General features: G+C 41.4%; 1 protein-coding gene across 6 annotated transcripts in view; it reads right to left on the bottom strand.

The window, feature by feature from the left end:
- Positions 1–3,218: 3,218 nt before the first annotated feature.
- Positions 3,219–21,684, bottom strand: part of MPHOSPH9 (M-phase phosphoprotein 9) — a 53,581-nt gene continuing 35,115 nt past the window's right edge. For 4 of the 6 annotated variants that reach the window (XM_043441907.1, XM_043441889.1, XM_043441868.1 and 1 more), the window contains 9 exons: positions 21,190–21,291; positions 14,902–15,027; positions 13,610–13,782; positions 12,337–12,483; positions 11,407–11,527; positions 10,500–10,603; positions 9,579–9,826; positions 9,207–9,275; positions 3,219–5,480 (listed from right to left, as the gene is read on the bottom strand). In XM_043441907.1, coding sequence (XP_043297842.1) covers positions 5,379–5,480; positions 9,207–9,275; positions 9,579–9,826; positions 10,500–10,603; positions 11,407–11,527; positions 12,337–12,483; positions 13,610–13,782; positions 14,902–15,027; positions 21,190–21,291 — 1,192 coding nt within the window. In that variant the 3' untranslated portion in view covers positions 3,219–5,378. Of the gene's footprint in view, positions 5,481–9,206; positions 9,276–9,578; positions 9,827–10,499; positions 10,604–11,406; positions 11,528–12,336; positions 12,484–13,609; positions 13,783–14,901; positions 15,028–21,189; positions 21,292–21,684 lie in introns of those variants that run through there. The other 2 variants (XM_043441879.1, XM_043441898.1) reach the window with 2 other exon arrangements.

Here is a 21,684-nt window from a genome sequence, read left to right on the forward strand (position 1 = left end):
CCGGGCTCCCGCGGGCATGCTCCCCGACCGTCGGCGGGCGGGCGGCGAGCGGGCGCACGTGCGGGCCGCCTCGGGTCTGGGCGCTCGGAGCGCGGGCCGCGAGCGGGGATGGAGGCGGCGGCCGGCGGGGCGCGGGGCCGGGCGCGCCCGCGGACCGGCCTGACAGCTCTACACGGCGGCGCCGCCGTGCCCCGCGCTCCCCAGCGGCCGCTGCTGCCCGTGCGCGCCGGGCCCGCCTCGCATTCCCTCACTCGGCGGTGGGCCTGCGCCTCCGTCAGGCCACGCGGGGAGCCGCCCGCCGCCTCCGCCCGCCCGCCCGCCGCGAGGGCCAGCCTCCGCCCGGAGAAACCCGGACAAACTTGGCCCCGCTCGGGCGCCGCGTCTGCGCTCGCCTGGGCGACCCCCGCAAAGGCCTGGAGGTCACTTCCATGAGGGGAGGCCCCGGCCCACGACCTCTTGGCCCTTTTATCACTGTCAGCCTCACTTGCCAGGAGACACCCCCCCTCCCCACACCACGAGGGGAAAGGAACGAGCAGATTTACAGAAAATGAAAAAAAAGAAAAATCGAGTCCTTCGGAGTAAAATGACAGAATCAAGGGGAACGAGCTGCGGAAAACTAAGGAAGGTATTTGGAATGTGTGGGCAAACCAAAGGTAGTCAATGGAAGTCCAGACCTTGACACCTGGTGCTTTTATCTGTTACCAACCTGATTTGCAGAAATAGAGGCAACCAGGAGTCCTCTCCTCAGGACACCAAATATGGTCTGGACCGAAAAATGAAAATGCTCTTTGGTCATCAGAAGGCGTGGCAGTAATAGTAGCCAGAGGGTAAGTTCTAGTCCCTGACCTCAAGAAGGAACTGGCAGAGGATCAGAAATAGCTTCATCTTGATATTCCGACAAGACTGGACACTCCAGTTGGACCAAGAGGGTACTGAGTGATATTTAAATCATGAAGTATATATTTAGATTAAGCAAGGATGGCCTTATTTGTCAAGATTTGAAGTAACTGAATTAAACAGGGCACACCCCAAACCTAGGAGTAGTTTACTTATCACCAAGTATCACTTTCTCAGGTTGAAAGGAGCCAGGGAGAGCTTCCCCTTGGGAGGGCAAGTGTAAGGTGAAGTTAAAAGCAGCCCAAGATGAGTTCAGATCAAGTCAGAGAGAGAACAACCCAGACCAAAGGCTGTCCCATCTCCTTGGACACTGAATGGGCCAACTCCTTCCCTCCACCAAGAGGCACCCTAAGACCCACGAAACGTTTCCAGCCCCAGCTGCTGTTCTGAGTCGTCATCTGTCTCCTGCACAGGCGTCCTCCTTGCCTGAGGATCTGTGGAAGCCAAACTGGGTGACAGATCCTTTCACTGCTACTTCTGCCTTGACCTTTACTTTTTTGATAAAGGTTAAAAAAAAAAAAAAAAAGTTTTCAAAGCATATAGATTTCCGGAGTGAGGCTCTCTGCCTGTAGGCCAGTCAGAACAGAGCCCCTGGACAGCTGCCCTTGTAACCCTGCAGTGCCTGCCCCCAGACCAGTAACTCAGAGGACTTAACACCATTAAAAACCAGAGCCTGCAACTGGCCAGCAGGAATAAATACACTGATAGCACAGATGTTTGTATCCACAAATATTTATTCAGTGCCTGTATGCAAAGAGATGGTCCCTGCTCTCGCGGAGCTTACAATTTCATCACTCCAGCATTTGACTAGATTTTAAAACTGCAACAAGGACTGGTCTTTATCTAATGTCAGCAGCACTACAGGAAGCAGGATTTCTTACTGTATTGGTCATGGTTACAGTGAAATTGTGAATAAAACATTATCTTTGAAGTCTGTAGTCACAGCAATGACATGGCATATGATGTCCAGCAAATGCAAAGTTATGGCTTGATTCCTCCTATTTGAGAGGGGTCTATTGAAATAGAACACAAATCAGAAAGGGAAAGCTTAGTAATACAGGTCCTAAGAATACTGGTGTAGTTTATTATTAAACTGCCACAGAACTCTTGGCAAGGCGGGAAATTATTTCCTGCAAAATTGGTGCAGTATAATTCATTTAATCAGACCTGCAAATTTCATAACCATGTACAGTCACTTGTGATGGGTAAGTATGATTTACCTTTGATTCCTAAAGGGCTCTAGATATGTATCGATATTTATTTTCTAAGGCTTCTTAAAGACTCACAGCACAAGTGGCACATTAAAATTTACTGAAAACTGCTTTTGGGATATCTAAAAATCAAAATGACAGAAACGTCTAACTTCTCAGAATTCAAATAGCATTCAGCCAAGCACCTGGCTTTTCTGAGTTAAAAAGGGGAACAAATTCTGGTTGCTTATCAAACTCCAAAAGCAAATCATAAACTTCATGTTAACTTTCAGACATTCAGTGGCATCCTCTTCATTTTTGTGGTCCTGCTTCACAGGCCAGCAACTTTAGAAGTCTAATTATAGAACATTCAAAGGAGCAATATTTATTACATTGGCAATACTTTTTTTGGCAAAACAGCTTATATCAAACAACCCCCAAATCACATTTAAGATTTGCAGGGTATCTGAACTTACTACAGAGCTCGTCAATTACTCATGGGAAAAAAAAAAAAAAAATCCACCAGAGGGAAGCTCATTTAAACCCCGAGAAAGCTCATTTTTTGCAAAAAGATGGAGAGAACTCTTTGACCACCTAACGTTTGTCAACCAGCCCAAGGCAGTTTTTAAGTCAATTGCTAGGGACATGGTCTACTTTTCTAAGAAAGCACTGAAATCACTACTTCAAAAGCCTATTTAATAACTCAGAATGAATCTGAAATGTACTACTGATTGAAAACTTAAGAGACACCAGGCACTTTGCATATAATCTCCCACAATGGAAGGAAGTGTCTTATCTTATCTCTACATGGAGGAAAGCCTGAGCAGGGTGTGACCCAGGTCTGGCTCATCTGTCCCCGGTCCAGCTCCTGCAGTCCCAGTGTGGATTAGCAGTTATATCCACTTGGCTCCTTCAGGCAGTCAAGTACATTCCTCCCTCAGGCCTTTCAGTGAAAAGGAGGCGGCAGGTCTGGATGACAGGACAGCAGTAACTCTATTTGAATTTTAAATGGCACTTCCTAGAAGTGGAAGATTCACTCAGCAAAAAAAACCTAACTGCAGCCAGCAACTAAAGTATAGTTTACCTCCCTGGGATATAACAGTTGCTTTTTAAGGTTGTCACCTTTCCAGCTTTTAGGCTGTTTTTAAACAGAGTAGTTGTACGTTAAGCATTACCAAAAAGAAAGAAGGTTGGAAGGATTTTCCTTGGTGTCCTTCACAGCTATGGAGAGAAAAGAATTTTTTTTTAATTTCTGAAGTGACTGATACTTCCAGTTTATGACATGTCACAAATCAAATCACATGTTTCCTGAGAGGCACAGAAGACACTTTAATGGGGCTTAAATACTGGAATATGACTACTAAGAAGAAAACTCCCTGGTAAGATAAAACTAATCTCTTCTGAAAGGGCAATTTCCTATTCTTTGGAATGTAACAGACTTTACAATAAAAGCAGGGAACAATGAAACAGGCTAACAATTTTCAAGTGAGTTTTTAATGTCATGTATGGGAACATATTAAAGGGAGTATCACCGGTAAAGTCAATCCCTTTATTAAGTTTTGACACAGCTATACTGGAGATTGATTAAAATGAACGTTTTCTTCACTAGAACTAGGAGATTAAAAAGAAAGAAAAGAAAAAAAAAGACTAGAAAAAAATACCGGGAGTAAGGCACTTAATTCTGATGAGTAACTCTGATTAGCTGGAGGTCTTCAACAGGTTGCAGTAGGTGGAAGCAAAGGTTTCATTCATGGACAGGAAGGAGCAGGAGAGGCAGCTGTCAGTCGGTTCCCCTTGCTGAGAACCCCCCACAACGCTGAGCAGGGAGCCAGGCCTGGAGCTCAGGCAGCGGAAGCTTTGGTGAAGGGTGCTCAAAGATTCTGAGATCCCTGCTCGAAGGCATACATAGACCCTAGTGGAACATTGGGTGGCTTGGCTCACCGTAACTACATGCTATTAAGAGCCACGGGGAGGAGAAAAAGCTCAAAAGTAAACCAAACTTTAAAACCTGAATCAATGGGAATCAGTGTTGAAAGTGTGCGATGAGTCTTATTTATCAACACATACTGAGCTTGAGTGGGTGCTGGGTTCTGACTGGCCACCAAAAAAGTGAGCAGCTGAGGAGCCCGGACCTTGACCAGCAGTCAGGACCTCTACCTGCCGCACTTCTGGTCAGATCACAGCCTGCTGCCTACGTGGAGTTTCTGAGAGCAGGAGGCACTGCCAAGGCAGCGGGCAGGAGCCACCCAGCAAGGCCAATCGAGAGGCACGGAGCTCTATCTAGACACATTACCTGTGCAGTAACAAGCAGCGTAAGCTGCTCTGACCTCCACCTACCGTTCTCACAGCAGCCACTATGGAAGTGTTTTTCTTCCTCGGGAGGGTGGGGGGATGGGGTGGGGGGATGGTGGAGAGATGTTAAAACCGTCTTCCTGACAATCTGACAGCTGAGGCTGCGTACACTGAGGAAACTGCTCTTACAACCTCACTGGGTGGTGGCCTGTATTTCATCAAAGCTTCTTATCGTCTCATTGTCAAAGGTGGGACACAAGTTACATTCAGAAAGATGGGCAGAAAGCTACAGCTCTCCAACCGACTTTTTCTGGAAAGTACTACATATATCACAAAATTAGAGATTTTCTTCTCTAGCATTTTTCTTTCTTACAAATAAGAAAGCTTAACGGAAACAATGAAATATTCTCACTTTCAGAGCTTTCCAATATTCCATTATTTCCAACATTTCCATTATTAACGCTAATATTCACTCTAAGACATGTTTCAAACAGGAATTGCATTACCATTTTTAAAAAAACTTCAACACAGCTAAATCTAGGGTATGCTTTTTTTTTTTGCATTCAGCATGTATTACTCTATCACTGTGGAAGCTCTTCTAAAGCATTTATTTAAAAAAAAAAACTAGATCATATTCACAATGTAGAACAAGTTTATAAAACTGGTGTGCAAAGTTTATCGTAAAAGGATAACACTATGTTTAGAAACAAAGCTGCCTCCCCTGCTATACTTCTTTATTCTTGGTATAAACAGGAGACGTATACTATTTAAAAATAATACTTTTTAAATAGTAAAATATACAAGAGATTCCTGAGCATAACAAAAATATCTTGAAAATATGTGGCCATCTGAAGTATAAAATAGCAAGTGTAAAGAATAGCATGATTGTAAAACTACGTTTGAAGGCTTAGAAACAGTATAAAATAGTTCGCCTTTTTTGAGTGCATAATTATACATTAGTGCAAACAAAAATGTCTCAAAATTTAATGACTACAAATCTCAGAGATTTGCAGAGGTGCGCAAAACATGGAATTTCTTTAACGTCATGCGAACAGAACCCAGCTCTCGATTAATCTTCTCCAAACGATCTTCCAAGGCTTCCTGGGTGGAAATAAAGGAAAAAAACTTAATCAGAATTCTACCAAGTTCACCAATTCTATAAGTACCACCAAAATGACCTCTCTTTCAGCAAATGGGCAAGTTTAAACATCAAAATTAAAATTATTTTGGCTTTTATACAAATCGTCCTTTACATTATTTCATTGTAACCATTCAACCATTCAACTTTAAATATTCTCAATATGTTTGATACACTATGTGGAAATTATAGCAACAGCAACCCAGTTCTCTAGAAGGAAAGAATTATTTGACTCAGCTGAACTGAGAACAGTACAAGAGGAACCTAGAAGGTTCTTCATATATTTCCTCAGAAGAAATGGACACATCTGATTGGCGCTGTAACCCACTTATATCAGATAACTTTCTTCTGACCAAAATTTCTAGGTTTTAAAAAGGAAAAATGCTGGAGGATACCTTTCCAAGAAACAAGAGATTGTATAATGAATCAGTGTAACAACTGCTATTTTAAAATAAATACTACTACTGTTAAATAGTACCTGAAATATATATTCACCACTTTAGGTATTTTATTCAGTACTAACTCCAATGGTATCCTGAAATAAAACCTAAAAATTTTCTCTTCAACAACTTTGACTGTAAGAAATTAACAGTTCATTTTTAGAATATTCAGAAGATAGGAGAGCAAAAAGTAACAATCACTGTTCCTCTTTCCTGTTTTTTTATGTAGATAGGAACATCATTTTTAAGAAAAAAATCAAACACTTCTTTAGAATGTTTTTCAATTTAACTTCTCTTGTTATGGAATATCCTTTATGAGATCATTTTAAATTAAATATATATTCTGAAACATGTCTCTACACATGCCTAGAAATATTGCCTTAGGAATCATTTCCTGAAGTAAAAACACTAGGTCCAAAAAAATGTGTAATTTTAAAGCTTTGGATACATGTCAAGCTGAATTCCAGGAAGTCTGTGACACTTTCTCCTTACTCAGTGTTGGAGGATAAACTTTTCCCTAGCCCAGGTATCATTGTGTTTTTTTTTGTTTGTTTTACACCTGCCAATGTAAGAGCTTAAAAATGATGCATGCACACGTGTGTGTGCTCAGTTGTGTCCAAGCCTTTGCAACCCCATGGACTGTAACCCAGGAGGCTCCTCTGTCCATGGGATTCTCCAGGCAAGAATACTGGAGTGGGTTGTCATTTCCTTCTCCAGATTTTTCCCACCCAGGTATCAAAACCCACGGCTCCTGTGGCTCCTGCGGCTCCTGCATCGGCAAGCAGTTTCTTTACCACTGAGCCTCCTGGGAAGCCTTAAAAATTATGCTTTTGTTTAAATGTGTGTTTGGTTTTTTTTAACTCATTAGTGAGGTAGAGCATTTTTCATTTTTTTTTGCCCTTTTCACTTACGAATCCTACACAAGCATCCTCAGCCCTTTTTTGTTGTTGTTGCCCTTTGTCTTCTTACTATATTGAAACAGCTTTGGCATACATGACCAGAAACTAAGGCCCTTTAAAAGTCTTATTTTAAGAGCTTGTTGGGACTTCCCTGGTGGTAAAGAATCTGCCTGCCAATGAAGGAGACACGAGTTCAATCCCTGGTCCAAGAAGATCCCACATGCTGCAAAGCAGCTAAGCCCATGTGCCACAACCACTGAGCCCGTGCTCTAGAGCCGGGAGCCACAGCGACTGAGCCCTCGTGCGGCAACTACTCAAGTCCGCACCCTCTAGAGCCTGTGGTCCGCAACAAGGGAAGTCACCACAAGAAGCCCACAACCACCACTAGAGAAAAGTGTGCACAGCAGCGAAGACCCAGCATAGCTAAAAATAAAAATAAATAAAATTATAAGGAGCCTGAGCCTCCCTGATAGCTCAGCTGGTAAAGAATCCAATCTCTGGGTCAGGAAGATCTGCTGGAGAAGGGATAGGCTACCCACTCCAGGATCTGTGGGCTTCCCCTGTGGCTCAGCTGGTAAAGAATCCGCCTACAATTTGGGAGACCTGGGTTCAGTCCCTGGGTTGGGAAGATCCCCTGGAGAAGGGAAAGGCTACCCAGTCCAGTATTCTGGCCTGGAGAATTCCATGGACCAGTCAATGGGGTCTCAAAAGAGTCGGACACGACTGAGTGACTTTCACTTCACTTCATAAAGAGTTTATCATCATTATGTAAACATATGTAAACATATATGGAACCAAATGTTTCAGATACATTTAGAATTAGAGAACCAACAAATTTTTCTTCTGCCTTCCCAATAAACTGTTTTATTTATTTCTGGCTGCACCTTGTGACTTGTGGGATCTGGGACCAGGACCAAACCTGTGCCGCCTGCAGGGGAATCGCAGAGTCCTAACCACTGGACCACCAGGAAATTTCTCAGTAAACTACTTAAAAATGAGTTTCATGTGTTGAGTCTTACCAACTATTGAATAAAAACTTTCAGAGCAACAAAGACAATGAAAGAAAGTCAGAAAAAAAGAGACGTTAAAGATAATGAAGATCCCATGTGGAATCTTCCTGGAGTGGGGATCGAGCTCATGTCTCCTTCACTGGCAGGCACATTCTTTACCACTGAGCCACCAGGGAAATGCCAACAAGCTCTTAAAATAAGATTTTTAAAGGGCCTTAGTTTCTGATCATGTGTGTCAAAGCTGTTTCAATACAATAAGAAGACAAAGGGGAACAAAAAAAAAGGGCTGAGAATGCTTGTGTAGGATTCATAAGTAAAAACCTAGAAAAAGACCTCTTCTTTCTATGTGCCTCTCTTTCCTTCTGGTATCACAGATCAATCTGAGAATGAACTTTTCCTGACATTAAGGCACTGAAAAGCCAAAGCATGCAGTTATATGAGACACAGCACTGATGTGATGTTTAAAATGTTACAAAAAGAGATTTAAAATGTCCCATGGTTTCATGCATTTTATTGATAATTCTCTTTGAAAAGCAACTAAAAGAAAGGTACACGGGCCATTTCACCTGTACCATCTCCTGCTCAATAATGGAGTCACATCTCTCTTTTTAACCTCACATCTATTCCAGTTGCAAAGTGCCACTATTTTACACATTTACTAAACTGAAAGAGATTCAGAAATAATTTGCAGTTTGGAAAAAACAAAACACAAAAAGAGAGACTTAATGTGAGAGCCTTAACAATGCAGAAATCTGCTAACAGACATCTTGCCATTTGCTCCCAAGTCAGTTTCTTGAAAACATGATGGCATGAATGCCTTTTTCTTGGAAGTATCAAGTAAAATCACTTTGTTCCTGAAAGCTAGCATCAAGTTATAAAATACACTGTCATTACCAAACACTTCTCATAAAGGCTCAAAGTTCTGATCGACTGTTGCGGTGTGCCTAAAAACTGACATTAAAGAACCACTGTGGGGGCCGTGCGGACTTCCCTGGTGGTCCAGTGGTTAAGACTCCGCCTGCCAACGCAGGGGACATAGGTTTGATCCCTGGTCCGGGAACTAGGATCCCACATGCCTCAGGGCAACTAAACCCCTGTGCCAGAACTACTGAGCCCTCGCTCTAGAGCCCACGCTCTGCAACAAGAGAAACCAGCCAAACAAGAAGCCCACGCACCACAACTAAAGAAAGCCCACACACAGCCAACAAAAACCCAGCACAGCCATAAATAAGTAAATAAATACTTTTTTAAAATTAGAAGAAAAAAAAAAATCCTCGTGGTTAAATGGAACACTGACTAGCATCAGGCCTCCAAAGCAGATTCAAGCTAAGACACTTCACCTGATTTAATCTTGTCTGCAAAGTGACTCGTCCTCCAGTAGAAGGCATTCGGCTTAGTGCTGCCTCGATCTGGTAACACACACAAAAAACCGTTTAAATAAAAATAGGGGAATTCTAATTACTGGCAAGGATGTTTATAGCAGAATGGAAAGAAGAGACTCCAGCCTAGTATTTTCTTGTCCATCTCGACTTCACCTGAGCTCCTTCTGACACAGTTAGTAACGACAGCTTGGTTCAGATACGTTTCCAGTACAGCTTTGCATGGCATCAACAGTGACTTCCTGTGTTTGACTCAATAATTCCCTTCTGACTGTTCCTCAGACATATGTACTAAGTTCAGACACAGATGTAAAACTTTTTTTTTGTTTTTACCTGGTCTTTTTCTTTTGTAAGTTCATCAAAAAACCGTTCCGTTTCAGCTAGGGTCCTGATCTTGGCTGTATACTCAAAATTGTTACCCTGTGGTGCTGTGGAGACAGGCTGACACTGTTCATAGCTAACTGACTTGTTCTTCTCCCAGGCTGGTCTCACGGAGACTTTCTTCGCTCCGTTTGGCAATGGTTCGGGGGAAGAGCTATGATTAACATGGATGTCAGTGGGTTTTTCTGAGTATTTTTTTTCTGCCAGAGAGAAAAGAAATTTCTTCCTTATCAACTCTTCTCAGAGAGCATGTACATACTAAATATGCTACCCAACTTCACCTTCTGGAAATGGCTGCTGCACGGTCAAAAAAACGTAATGAAAAAAAATATGTAATCAATCATATACACTCAGCTTTTTCTCCTCAGAATTCTAAAAACCTTTCCCTCGTCTGACAATCTTCACATCTACCCTAAATAAACATATGCAAGCTTTCTGTAAACTTGAAGCAAAAAAAGTTTAAAAAATAAGCAGCACATTTAGTGGACATATATCAACATTATAGTTAGCATTTTACGGGCCTGCCCAACCAATTTCACATCTATTATTTTATAACTTTATTTCAAACGGAAAGTACAATTGAGAAAAAGGAAAAAACATCCAAAGCCTAAGTTGTATATAAGTCATAGAATATAAAAAACTGAACAGTATGGCCCTGGTAATTAAACATTAACATCCCCGACCTCAGTTTCCCAACTTTCCAATGAGGATAATACTTACAAACAATATGAGCGTCAAAAATGCTTATTTTTAGAGGCCCTTGGGTAAAAAAAGATTTAAGTGCAGGCTATAATGACATCTAGAGCCTTGATACCAGAAACTCACAAAATGAATGACTAAAACCATAATTAATAATTTTTTAGGAAAAGATACCTTCTGAGTCATCTAGAGGAAGAAACTGGAGTTGTTTCCTTGGATTGGAACGTTGTACAGTAGACACAGGAACAGTATCTAAATCATCCAAAAGTATATCAAATCTATTGAATGAAGCAAGTTACTTGTGAGAAAAAAATGTTAACCGATGTTCCCTATTCTCCACTAGACAGATGAGCTGGCATCCAAGTTAACTCACATATTTACATATTTTTTAAGAGAGAAAGGTGGTCATATATTTTTTAAAACTTAAATTTAAATAATATTTTCTAACACAAAATTACATTTACATACTGGCGACTTAAAGCATTTACTGATACATAATCTCATCTGATCTTTGTAACAACCATATGAAATAAGCAGGTAGGCATTATTATCCCTGTTATACAGAAGAGGAAACTGAGGTTCAATGTGCTTCATTAATTTTCCCCAACAGCCTGACTGGGCTAGGCCACCAGCTCTCGTGTCTTAGGAGTCAGTGGTCATCTCCCACCACAGCACACACTGCAGACCACCCTTCAGAGAGAAAAAGCTCCTCAGGAGCACAGGTAAACTGATGTTTAGTGCCAGGGCCATACCAGGACAGCCCACTTTCTCATACAAATGGCCCCCAGTTTTCCTTATACCGTAAACCTTTTTAGGAAATCAAAGAATTACTCTATATCCAAAAGCTGGAAGGGGTTCTAAGGCATATTTAAATTTTATAGTAGCCAGTTTACATGGTTAAAAACTGTTTTCATGTATTATAGTACTTTTTTATTTTTTAATAGGGCATTTATTTAAATGATTTAAATCCACAGAATCCCCACTGACAACTGAAAAATTAGTGATAGCTAGATGTAAAAGTTGACATTAAAAAAAAAATCAATTCTATACATATTTTATTCTACAGTTTTAGAGAACTTACCGAATTGGGCTGCTTTCGTTTTTGCTAAGTAGATGACTAAATCCTGGGGACAGGTTTTCTTTAGGGGATCGCTTTGGACTATACGCCACGGTCACTGGTGTTAACATAATCTCTCTTTTTGCTACAGAGGAAAATGAAGAGGGGACAGTCTTCCTTCTATGTATGGGCTATGTTGGCAGAACATAGAAAAGTACTGAAAGAAAAACTAACTTTAAAAAGAATATATTTTCACTGTAAAACTTTTTGAAAGATAAACAAGAGTACACAAAATTAAAACAATTCATACTTCTAACTATCTAGAGAAAACCACTGGCCACATTTTACTCTATCAGACTGTCACTGCAGTGCTCTGTCTCAAAACTGGTTTTTCAGGATTTTAGAAGTCGACTGGAAATAAGATGGAAACACCAGTGCACCTATGAACATTTCTAAGAGCACAGTCATATATGAATTTCTTCAGCTGCTTACAAAAATGGAAATTAAGGATACAGAAATCCAATGCTTAACTTTAAAATCATACTTGCAACTGGCTAAAGAAAAAGCTGACTAAAGCTGAGTAACTTTAGGTAACTATGTGGAAAAAAAAAACCAGCTTTTTTTTCAGGCTAGCTTCATTTGTTTGAACTAATATTTAATTAGTCAGTCATCAAAATATTTGAGTTTGACTCAAAAACTGAAGTGGTACTAGTTGCAAAACATTTGTGGGGCACACATAAAAATCTCACTGTGATAAACGGTGAGAATTTCTTCAGTTATGGTCATAGTAACTGTGCAATCAGACAGTGTTACTGAACAAGATGGCATCTAGAGATTCGGTGTTCAGAGCACTGTACTAGGTGCTAGGAAGAGCATAAGGGAAGCAGAAAGCATCAATGTGTACAGCTCAGATGTCACTCTTCCAAGCCCAAGACAGAAACCTCTAACCCTTACTTGGAGTACTCGATTTACGATTTGAAGGTGGCAAAGATGATGATCTCTGTGAAGCAGAATTAAACCTCTTTTGTCTTTGCTGGGCACCTTTCTCTGGGGACCGACTTGCATTGACTGAAGAGTCAGTTGGCCGAGGATTCACCAATTCTGTAACAGAAAAATGTAAAAAACAAAACAAACCTAGCTTCAGTTATCTGCCTTCATCAACAGATGGTTACACAAAGCAAGCAATTCTTCTATCTAGATTATGATTATTTGAAATGCACCACATTATAATGAAAATGCTTGATGAAGAAAAATGTGGGAGTTTTTAATGAATTCACTCTGGTTCTCTGTTTACAACTGGCATTCAAGGTGATTTTTCAAGAGAGTTTATTTTTAGAAAACAGGTCACTAATTTATTTACTAGGAGATACTGCTTAGGAAATGCAACGCCGAAGATGTTAATGACGTGAATGGCAGGCCTGACCAAATAAGCGCCAGAGAAAGTACAAGTGCCCGGACTTGTGAAACATACTTCAAGTATTAAACACACTTCTTGGGCTTCCCTGGTGGCTCAGTGGTAAAGAATCTGCCTGCCAATGCAGGAGACACAGGTTCAATCCCTGATCTGGGAAGATCCCACATGCTGTGGAGCAAATAAGCTTGAGCGCCTTAACTATTAAGCCTGTTACAGAGCCCAGGAGCTCTAACTACTGAGCCCACACACCGTAGAGCCTGTTCTCCACAAGAGAAGCCACTGCAGTGAGAAGAGTAGCCATAACACAGAGTAGCCCCTGCTGGCTGCAACTAGAAAAAAGCCCGTGGGGCAACTAAGACCCAGCACAGCCAAAAATAAACAAAAAAAATTATTTAAAAATAATAACAGACTTCTTGTCCTACTGACAGATGCTCAGTAAGCAAGAATGGGACCATAGGAAATGTTACATCTCACTTTATGAACTCCAAATGCCTGTTGTAACTTTCTGATTTGTGCAAGTAAGACAAACTGAGGTAGAAAGTTTCAAATACTCTTAAGAATGTCACAGAAATCTTTAATAACAGAAACTAATGTGCCATTTACTTTGTATAAAAGGTATGTATGTAACGACAATGATACATTAACAACTAGTGGATTCAACTGTCTGAAATAGGGCTGAAGCAGCAGGAAAATAAATTTAACTTTTTATTACTTGAGGCATTTCATTTTAAGAAGGTATATAGTTGAGAGAGAAAGGGGAGGAGAGCTATGTATGCATCTATATTTCTATCAGACAAGAAATAAAATACTTACTATTTGAGGTATCCTCTCTCTCTGTCTGTGTGCCCCAATTTTTAAATACTTTTTCTTCATCAAGTTCTTTCAAAGCTTTCATGATTGGTGTGTCTAAAGTCTCTCTCTGCTTTTTTATCAATAAACTTGGTGAACTTCCAGGTGAAAGATCCTTTTCCAGAGAAGAATGGTACCTTCAATAGTAATTACAAGACACACAGTGCTATGACCTGAATATTTTCTGTCTCCCCAAAATTCTTATGTTGAATGAGATTCTTATGATGAACTCTTATTTTCAACGCAATGGTATATATGTGGGAGGTGGGGAGGTGGGGCCTTGAAGGTGATTAGGTTTTGATGAGAGTGAAGCCCCTATGCTGGGGTTAATACCTTTATAAAAAGAGGAAGAGATATCTTGATCTCTCCTTCCACACATGCACCAAGGAAAGGCCACATGAGGACAGAATCAGGCCCCAGCCATGCAGACACCCTGATCTCAGACTGCCCACCTCCAGAGCTGTAGAAAGTAACCGTTTGTTGCTTAAGCCACTCAGTCAAGGGTAGTCTGTTGTAACAGCCTGAACTAAGATGGTTTACTAAGATTATTACTAGACAAGAGGAATAACATGAGGGTTGATAGTTACACTCCACAATGAATAAGTATGCTTTTCCATACAAATCAATAAAACTGAACCTGTTATATAAGACGAGTGTTTCCCAATCCTTTTCAGAGCCCAGCGCATGTTGTTGAGTCGCTAAGTCGTGTCTCTCTCTCTTGTGTAGCCTGTACACAAGACAGACTGTGTGTAGCCCACCAGACTCCTCTGTCTATGGGATTTCCCAGGCAAGAATACTGGAGTGGGTGGCCATGCCCTTCTCCAGGGTATCTTCCTGACCCAGGGATCACACCAGCATCCCCTGCATTAGCAGGTGGGTTCGTAACCACTGAGCCACCACGGAAGCATTCAGAGAAATATAATATTCATATGGCACTCTGGAGGAAATGAATGAGGTTGCTTCTGGGGGCTCCGGTGATCCATAGGGTGAGGATCAACCTCGTGTCCTAACTGCAAGCCCATGCACAGGGCACATGGCTATGTCAAGGGGCACAAGTGCAGAGGCTCTGCACCGCCTTTAAAAGGAAAATTTCCTAAAAGCACTAGCCTCTCAAAGTAAAAGAAAAATCAGATTCTCAAAATTAAGACAGGAACAAGGAGATGGCTCTTTAAACCTTCCTGAACTTTGAAAGGCAACTGAAATCTGTAAGAAAACCTAAGAGTGCCTGAATGAGATCTCCGATGGAGCTGTCTCACCCAGGAAGGCAGGTGTCCTCCGGCTGGCTGTCCACCTTGGTGTCCAGGGGCTGCCCAGTGAAGATGGAATGCTCCGCTCCCGGGATCAGCCACTTCCTCCGACTGACGTCTGAGCCCGCCAGTGTGCTGAGAGGATGAGAAGTGTGCTCAGACGCTGCAAGGTCTGCGCTCTGGTTTAGACGGAGCACAGACAGCAAATAACCTGCTCTGAATTACCATTTCCACGTTTACCCAGGGATTGAAAGACCGCATAGAACAATCTTATCATTGTAGCTAGATGAACTCTATTTTAAGGTTTTCAGCTCCAAGTGAATTGCTCTTCTTGGTCTCGGAAGAACAAGAAGACAAATCTTCAACAAATCAACGCATAACTTAAACAAAACATCTAGCTCACACCTAGAAAATTTCATAATTTGTGAATGCCTTGAACTAAATCTAGCCTCAAGCTTCAGTGCATTCACGTGCACACAGCTCCGAACACCCTCACCCAGCCCCTCACCACGCTTCACATTCTTTATGGCCCATTGGAGCTCAGGGCCAGGGGATGAAGGACAGTCCTGCCTCTCCCTCCTAGACCAGGAGGGCTCACAGAATTTTCTGAAAGACAGAAAAGGCCTTGCATCTGCACAGTCCAATACCGTAGCCATCAGCCACAAACACATAATACTTGTGGATGCTTGCCACAGAGCTAGATTTAAACAGCTCTGTGGAGAAGGGCCCTGCTCTACTGAACAGTGCCGTTCCAGACCAGGACATTCCTGCCTCCGTTCCTGTGAAGCACAGCCCGTCCGAAGCTCATTTCACCATCTTCTGGTAGCTCCTGCCCTCGTCCTGAGCACCCTCCCCATGCACATGGGAGCTGCTCCACATCCTGCCAACCACGCAACTCTCAGAGGATGCTCACTGCACTTTATCACCCTAGAGAAGACAGTCCCCTCAGAAATCAAACCTCCAGGGACTTCCCTGGTGGTCCTCTGGCTAAGACTTTGCACGCCCAATGCAGGGGCCCCAGGTTCGATCCCCGCTCAGGGAACTAGATCCCACATGCTGCAACTGAGAGTGTGAATGCTGCAACTAAAAATCCTGCATGCTGCAACTAAGATCTGGAGCAGCCAAATATTTTTTTAAAAAGGAAATCAAACCTCCAAGATCCTTCTGACTCCCATGCTCAAGCATCCACATGCACAACACTCTCACCACCAGGCCCGTGACCCTGGCCCTCCCCGCTTCCCTGGGCGCATGGCTCCTCTTTACCACCCCCCCACCCCCATCCAGGACACTCTCCTGCTGATTACTCACTGCCTGGAACCCCTTCTTTGCTCACTTTCCGGCACACCTGACTGGCAGCAAGACCTAAGCCTGGATGACTACAGTGACCTCAGTTTTCTTCGGTGTCTATATTTTTACAGCTGAGCTTTGCGGGAAAGAAGCTGCCTGCCTGTGTAGACTGGGGCATCATCAGAGAATCGCTATCTCAAGTGGACGCCCGACACTGGCTGCCAACATGTCTTCCTTTAATCAAGGAGCTCCGATTCCCCAAATTCGACTATCTGACACCCTCTCCACTCTCCTCAAACCCCTCACCCCAGCCTTGACTGTCAGGTGATAACTGTCCATCACACTCCAGAGAGAAAACAGAAACCAGGAGAAAGGAACTCCTGTCTTCCTCTCTCTGCACCTTTTCACAACCAAACTTTTTTTTTCAAAGGGTTGTCTCATCTATTTTCATTTCAATCCCAGTCACTCCTCTTCCCCTCAGTTTTTAAATGAAGAATCATTTCAAACATTTTTAGAAAATTACAAAGAGTACCATAACAAGCACTTGCCCATAGTTTTTAACAAATGCTAACATCTTACCATATGTGTTTTTAATTTTAAGACATAAAAAACATATTTCTGGTTGTTTACATTTCAAAAATTATATAAAGGGCATAATGTACACATCCTTTTAATGCTTTTTCTACTCAACATTCTGTATGAGACATACCCATGTTAACACATATATAAACCTCTACCATTTTAATCATTTACCCACAGTATGACTGTATCACAAGTTATTTATCTTTTCCTCTGTTGGTGAATGTTTAGTTTTCAATGTACTCCCTTTTCAGCAATTCTATAATAAACATACATAAGAACTTCTCTAAGGTAAGTATCTATTGTATGTGTGCTCAGGTGCTCAGTTGTATCTGACTCTTTGCAACCCCTTGGACTGTAGCTCACCAGGCTCCTCTGCCCATGAATTTTCCAGGCAAGAATACTGGGGTGGGTTGCCATTTCCTACTCCAAATACCTACTAGGTTGGTAAAAAAGTAATTGAGATTTTGCACTGTTGAACCCTGCTATTTGATACTGGAATACCTTATTAAATGTGGTTATGTTATACATAATTTTAATGTGCATTTCTTTTCTTTTTTGCTAATGACATTACTTGCTGTTTATATTTATTTTTGACTATAGAAATGATGTTAGACAAAAAGCAAATTCAAGTGATTTTTTTTTTTTAATTCAAATTCAAAATGGGTTGTAAAGCATCGGAGACAGCCTGCAACACCAACAATGCATTGGGTCCAGGAACTGCTAAGGAAAGTACAGTGCAGTGGTGATTCAAGAAGTTTTGCAAAGGAGACAAGAGCCTTCAAGATGAGGAGTGCAGTGACCAGCCATTGGAAGCTGACAACAACCAATTGAGAGCCATCATTGAAGCTGATCCTCTTAGAACTACACAAGAAGTTGCCAAAGAATTCAATACCGTCAGTGAAAGTGAAAGGGCTTCCCTGGTGGCTCAGCTGGTAAAGAATCTGCCTGCAGTGCAGGAGACCTGGGTTTGATGGGTTGGGAAGATCCCCTGGAGAAGAGAATGGCTACTCACTCCAGTACTCTGGCCTGGAAAATTCCATGGTCTGTACAGTCCATGGGATAGCAAAGAGTCAGACACAACTGAGCGATTTTTACTTTCACTGGCATTTGAAAGCAAATTGGAAAGGTGAAAAAACTCACTGAGTGAGTGCCTCATGAGCTCACCACAAATCAAAAAAATCGTCGTTTTGCAGTACCGCTTTCTCTTATTCTACACAACAACGAACCATTTCTCATAGGATTGTGACATGCAACAAAAAGTGGATTGTATACAACTGGTGATGACTAGCTCAGTGGATGGACCGAGGAGCAGCTCCAAAGCACTTCCCAAAGCCAAACGGGCACCAAAAAAAGGTCACAGCCACCACGTAGTGGTCTGCTGTCCGCTTGATCCACTACAGCTTTCTGAATCCCGGTGAAACCACCATAACTGAGAAATATGCTTAGAAAATCGATGAGATACACCAAAACCTCAAAGCCTACAGCTGGTTCTGGTCAACAGAAAATGCCCAATTCCTCTTCAAGACAACACCCAACCACATGCAGCACAACCAACACTTTAAAAGTCGAACAAATTGGGCTACGAAGTTTGGCCTCATCCAACCATATTCACCTGACATCTCGCTAACCAACTACCACTTCTTCAACCATCTCCACAACTTTTTGCAAGGAAAATGCTTCCACAACCAGCAGGAGGCAGAAAATGTTTTCCCAAAGTTTGACACACCCCAAGGCATGGATCTTTACACTACAGGAATAAACAAACTTATTTCTCGTTGGCAAAAATGTGTTGGTTGTAATGGTCCCTGTTTTGATTAATAAAGATGTGTTTGAGCCTAGTTATAATGATTTATCTGGAGGAGGGCAAGGCAATCCACTCCAGTATCTTTGCCTAGAGAATCCTATGGACAGAGGAGTGTGGTGGGCTACAGTCCATAGGATCAGAGAGTCGGACATGACTAAAGTGACTGAACACATAATGATTTAAAATTCACAGTCCAAAACTACAATTACTTTGGTACCAATCTAATAACTAGCATCCTATTTCTTTTGCAACTAGTTTTTTGTTGTTGTTCCATATTATGTTAAGATTAAACCACGTTGAGTCTAGTTCAGGAGTGGGCAAATTTTTTCAGTAAAGAGCCAGATAATAAATATTTTAGGTGTTATCAGCCACATAGACCCAGTCCCAGCTACTCACCTTTGCCACTGTAGGACAAAGCAGCTATAGACAGCACGTAAGTGAATAAACCTGGATGTGAGCCAATCAAACTTTATTTATGGACACTAAAAGCTGAATTTCATATAATTTTCATGTATCATGAAAGTTTTTTTTTCCCCGAAAAATTAAAAACAAAAATCATTCTTTGCTCACAAACCCTACAGAAACAGGCCATAGGCCTGGATTTGGCCAGGGAGCTGTCACTTGTCAACCCCCGATCTAGTCTGTATATGGTCACGCTGAGCAGTATTATGCATAAATGTATCACAATACACTGACATTACAGCTGTTAGACATCTAGGTTGTTTTCACTCGCTCTTCATTCAATACATTCCCAACTGGCTTCCGCTTCTATGGCTCTACATAAACTGCTCTCCAGGTCATCAGGAACCCCCAGCTTGCAGATGCAATGGACATTCAGTCTTTATCTCACTGGTTCTCATGGTAGCTGCTTCAGTCTTCCTCCTGTTTTTTAGCAGCTATTTCTCAGTTTCCTTTTCCAGCTCCTTCTCTACCCAAAACCAAAACACTGGGGCTCTTCAGAGCTCTGACCTGGACTCACTTCTCACTACACACACACCCATCCATCCAATAACTTTAAGCGCCACCTACAAAGACAAAACTCTAGTATTTATAACTCCGGTCTTCTTTCTGCACTCCAAATGCAAATTCATCATCCCCTGCTTGAGTTCCACTTGGAATTCACATGAATCTCACAATAAAATATTCAAGATGAAAATTCTGATCTTTACTCCATGGTCTGCTCTTCCCATCTCTTCCCTGGTTCAATGTGACACCCTTAGCTGTTTAAGACAGAAACAAAGGTTTTACCTGGCCTTATGTGACACCTCCCTTTCTTACCGTCCATCCAACTCATAACCATGTTCTGTGGCTTCTGCCTCCAGAATTTTCTCAAATCCATCCCCTCTACCCATTTCTGTGACCACAACCCAGCTAATACCATCACTCTCCAAGTCCTTCAAGAGTCCAATTAGTCTGTCTTTTCCCTTCCTCATGGCAGGTTCACCGAACAAAATTATAAATCAGGTGACACAATTTTACTGTACAAAAGCCCTTCAAAGGTGCCCCAATGGACTTGAGTAAAACCCAAACCCTTGACCACTGCTTCGACAGTTACGTACGATGGGAAGGCCACACAAGCCTCCTCTGGGTTCTTCAAACATAAAACTAAGCTCTCTCCTTCCTCAGGACTCAGCAAGACCACTGTCTCTGTCTGGAACACTCCTTCCCTTCCACACCTTTCTCCTGAACGACTCCGCACACGTCTTAGCTCTCTGCTTACATGTCCCCTCCTCAGAAGGGCCTTTCCCCCCGGGCAAACCTTAGTCCTTCCTTTTTTCAATCTCAAACATCCAACTTCAGTTATTTACATATCTTTTTCTTTAAATAATCCATTATGTCCCACATAAGATTAATTAGTAAAAATTTAGAAAAAGTTTCTCCTTTGACAACTACAACTTAAAAAGGTTAACAACACAATGTAAAATTTTTCTGATAAAACGTCAATATTAGGAAGTTATAATCTACTCTTTATTACTCTTTTTTTACATCAAAATCATAATAAAAAACAATTCAAATTATGAAAAAACTTACTCTGTAAATGTATCATCAAGATAATGTTCTTAGCTTATAACAAAGCTAATCTGGAAAAACTAAAAAGAAAAATTCACACAACCTAACGCAGATCCATCATCATAAGGTTTTCATTAACACAGGAATGAAATTCATGGAAGTTAAGAGCTACGGCAACTCACTCCAGTGAGTGATGAGCCTGATAGGCTATAGTCCATGGGATTGCAAAGAGTTAGACACGACTGAGCAATTGAGCCCAAGGGCTAACAGACCTTTCGAGATGTTGTAGTCCAATGTCCTTGTTTTTACAGATAATAAGATTGAGCTCCAAAAAAAATTAAGTGATTCATCTGAGGTCTCACAGCTGGGCAGAGTCAAAAACCAAAAACCATCCAAATTCTCCTCAGGCCCAATCTGCTTCTACTATTTCCTCCTTTTGGCAAATACCTCTGCATAGGAGTTTTCATGATATCTAACAGTAAGATGCTTTCACACATAAGATCTGTGATGACATTTAACCCGGTCTTCCTCACGATTTAGACAGATGAGTGTCTCAGCTCAATTATAGGCTTTACCTATTACTAGTTTCACAGAGATAAAACGAAGTAACTTACTTGGCATGTGAGGGTCTCATGGGAGTTTTAGAATTATGACGAAGACTTAACATATTTTCATGCTCTACTTGCTTGACTTGAGCTTCAAGTTTTGAAACTGTCCTAATTCAAAAGCAGTAAGATAAATTAAGTACATTTCAAAAAGCTTAAAATACAGCTCAACTATAAATTACTTATTTAACAGACATTTCTAGGGAAGGGGTGACAAAAGAGATGCAAATCCACAAAACTTTTTCATAGTAAAATGTCACATTAAACTTTAAAAAGCTGAACAAAATCAGGGAGAATAAATAGAAAGGCAAATAGAAAAAAATCCTACAAAGGAGCATTTCATATGCTGTAGCTAAAGGAAAAGGGAACAACAAATGCATTTAATACAGCAAGTAGAAAAAAAATTTAGAAATTTGACTATAGATAAAACAGTACAAATTAAATAAAAATAAAATTCAAGCAATCAAATAAATTGCAATTTGCAAATAAACTGCAAAAGGTGTT

This window comes from Cervus canadensis, chromosome 1, assembly GCF_019320065.1.
Source record: "Cervus canadensis isolate Bull #8, Minnesota chromosome 1, ASM1932006v1, whole genome shotgun sequence".
NCBI lineage: Eukaryota > Metazoa > Chordata > Mammalia > Artiodactyla > Cervidae > Cervus > Cervus canadensis.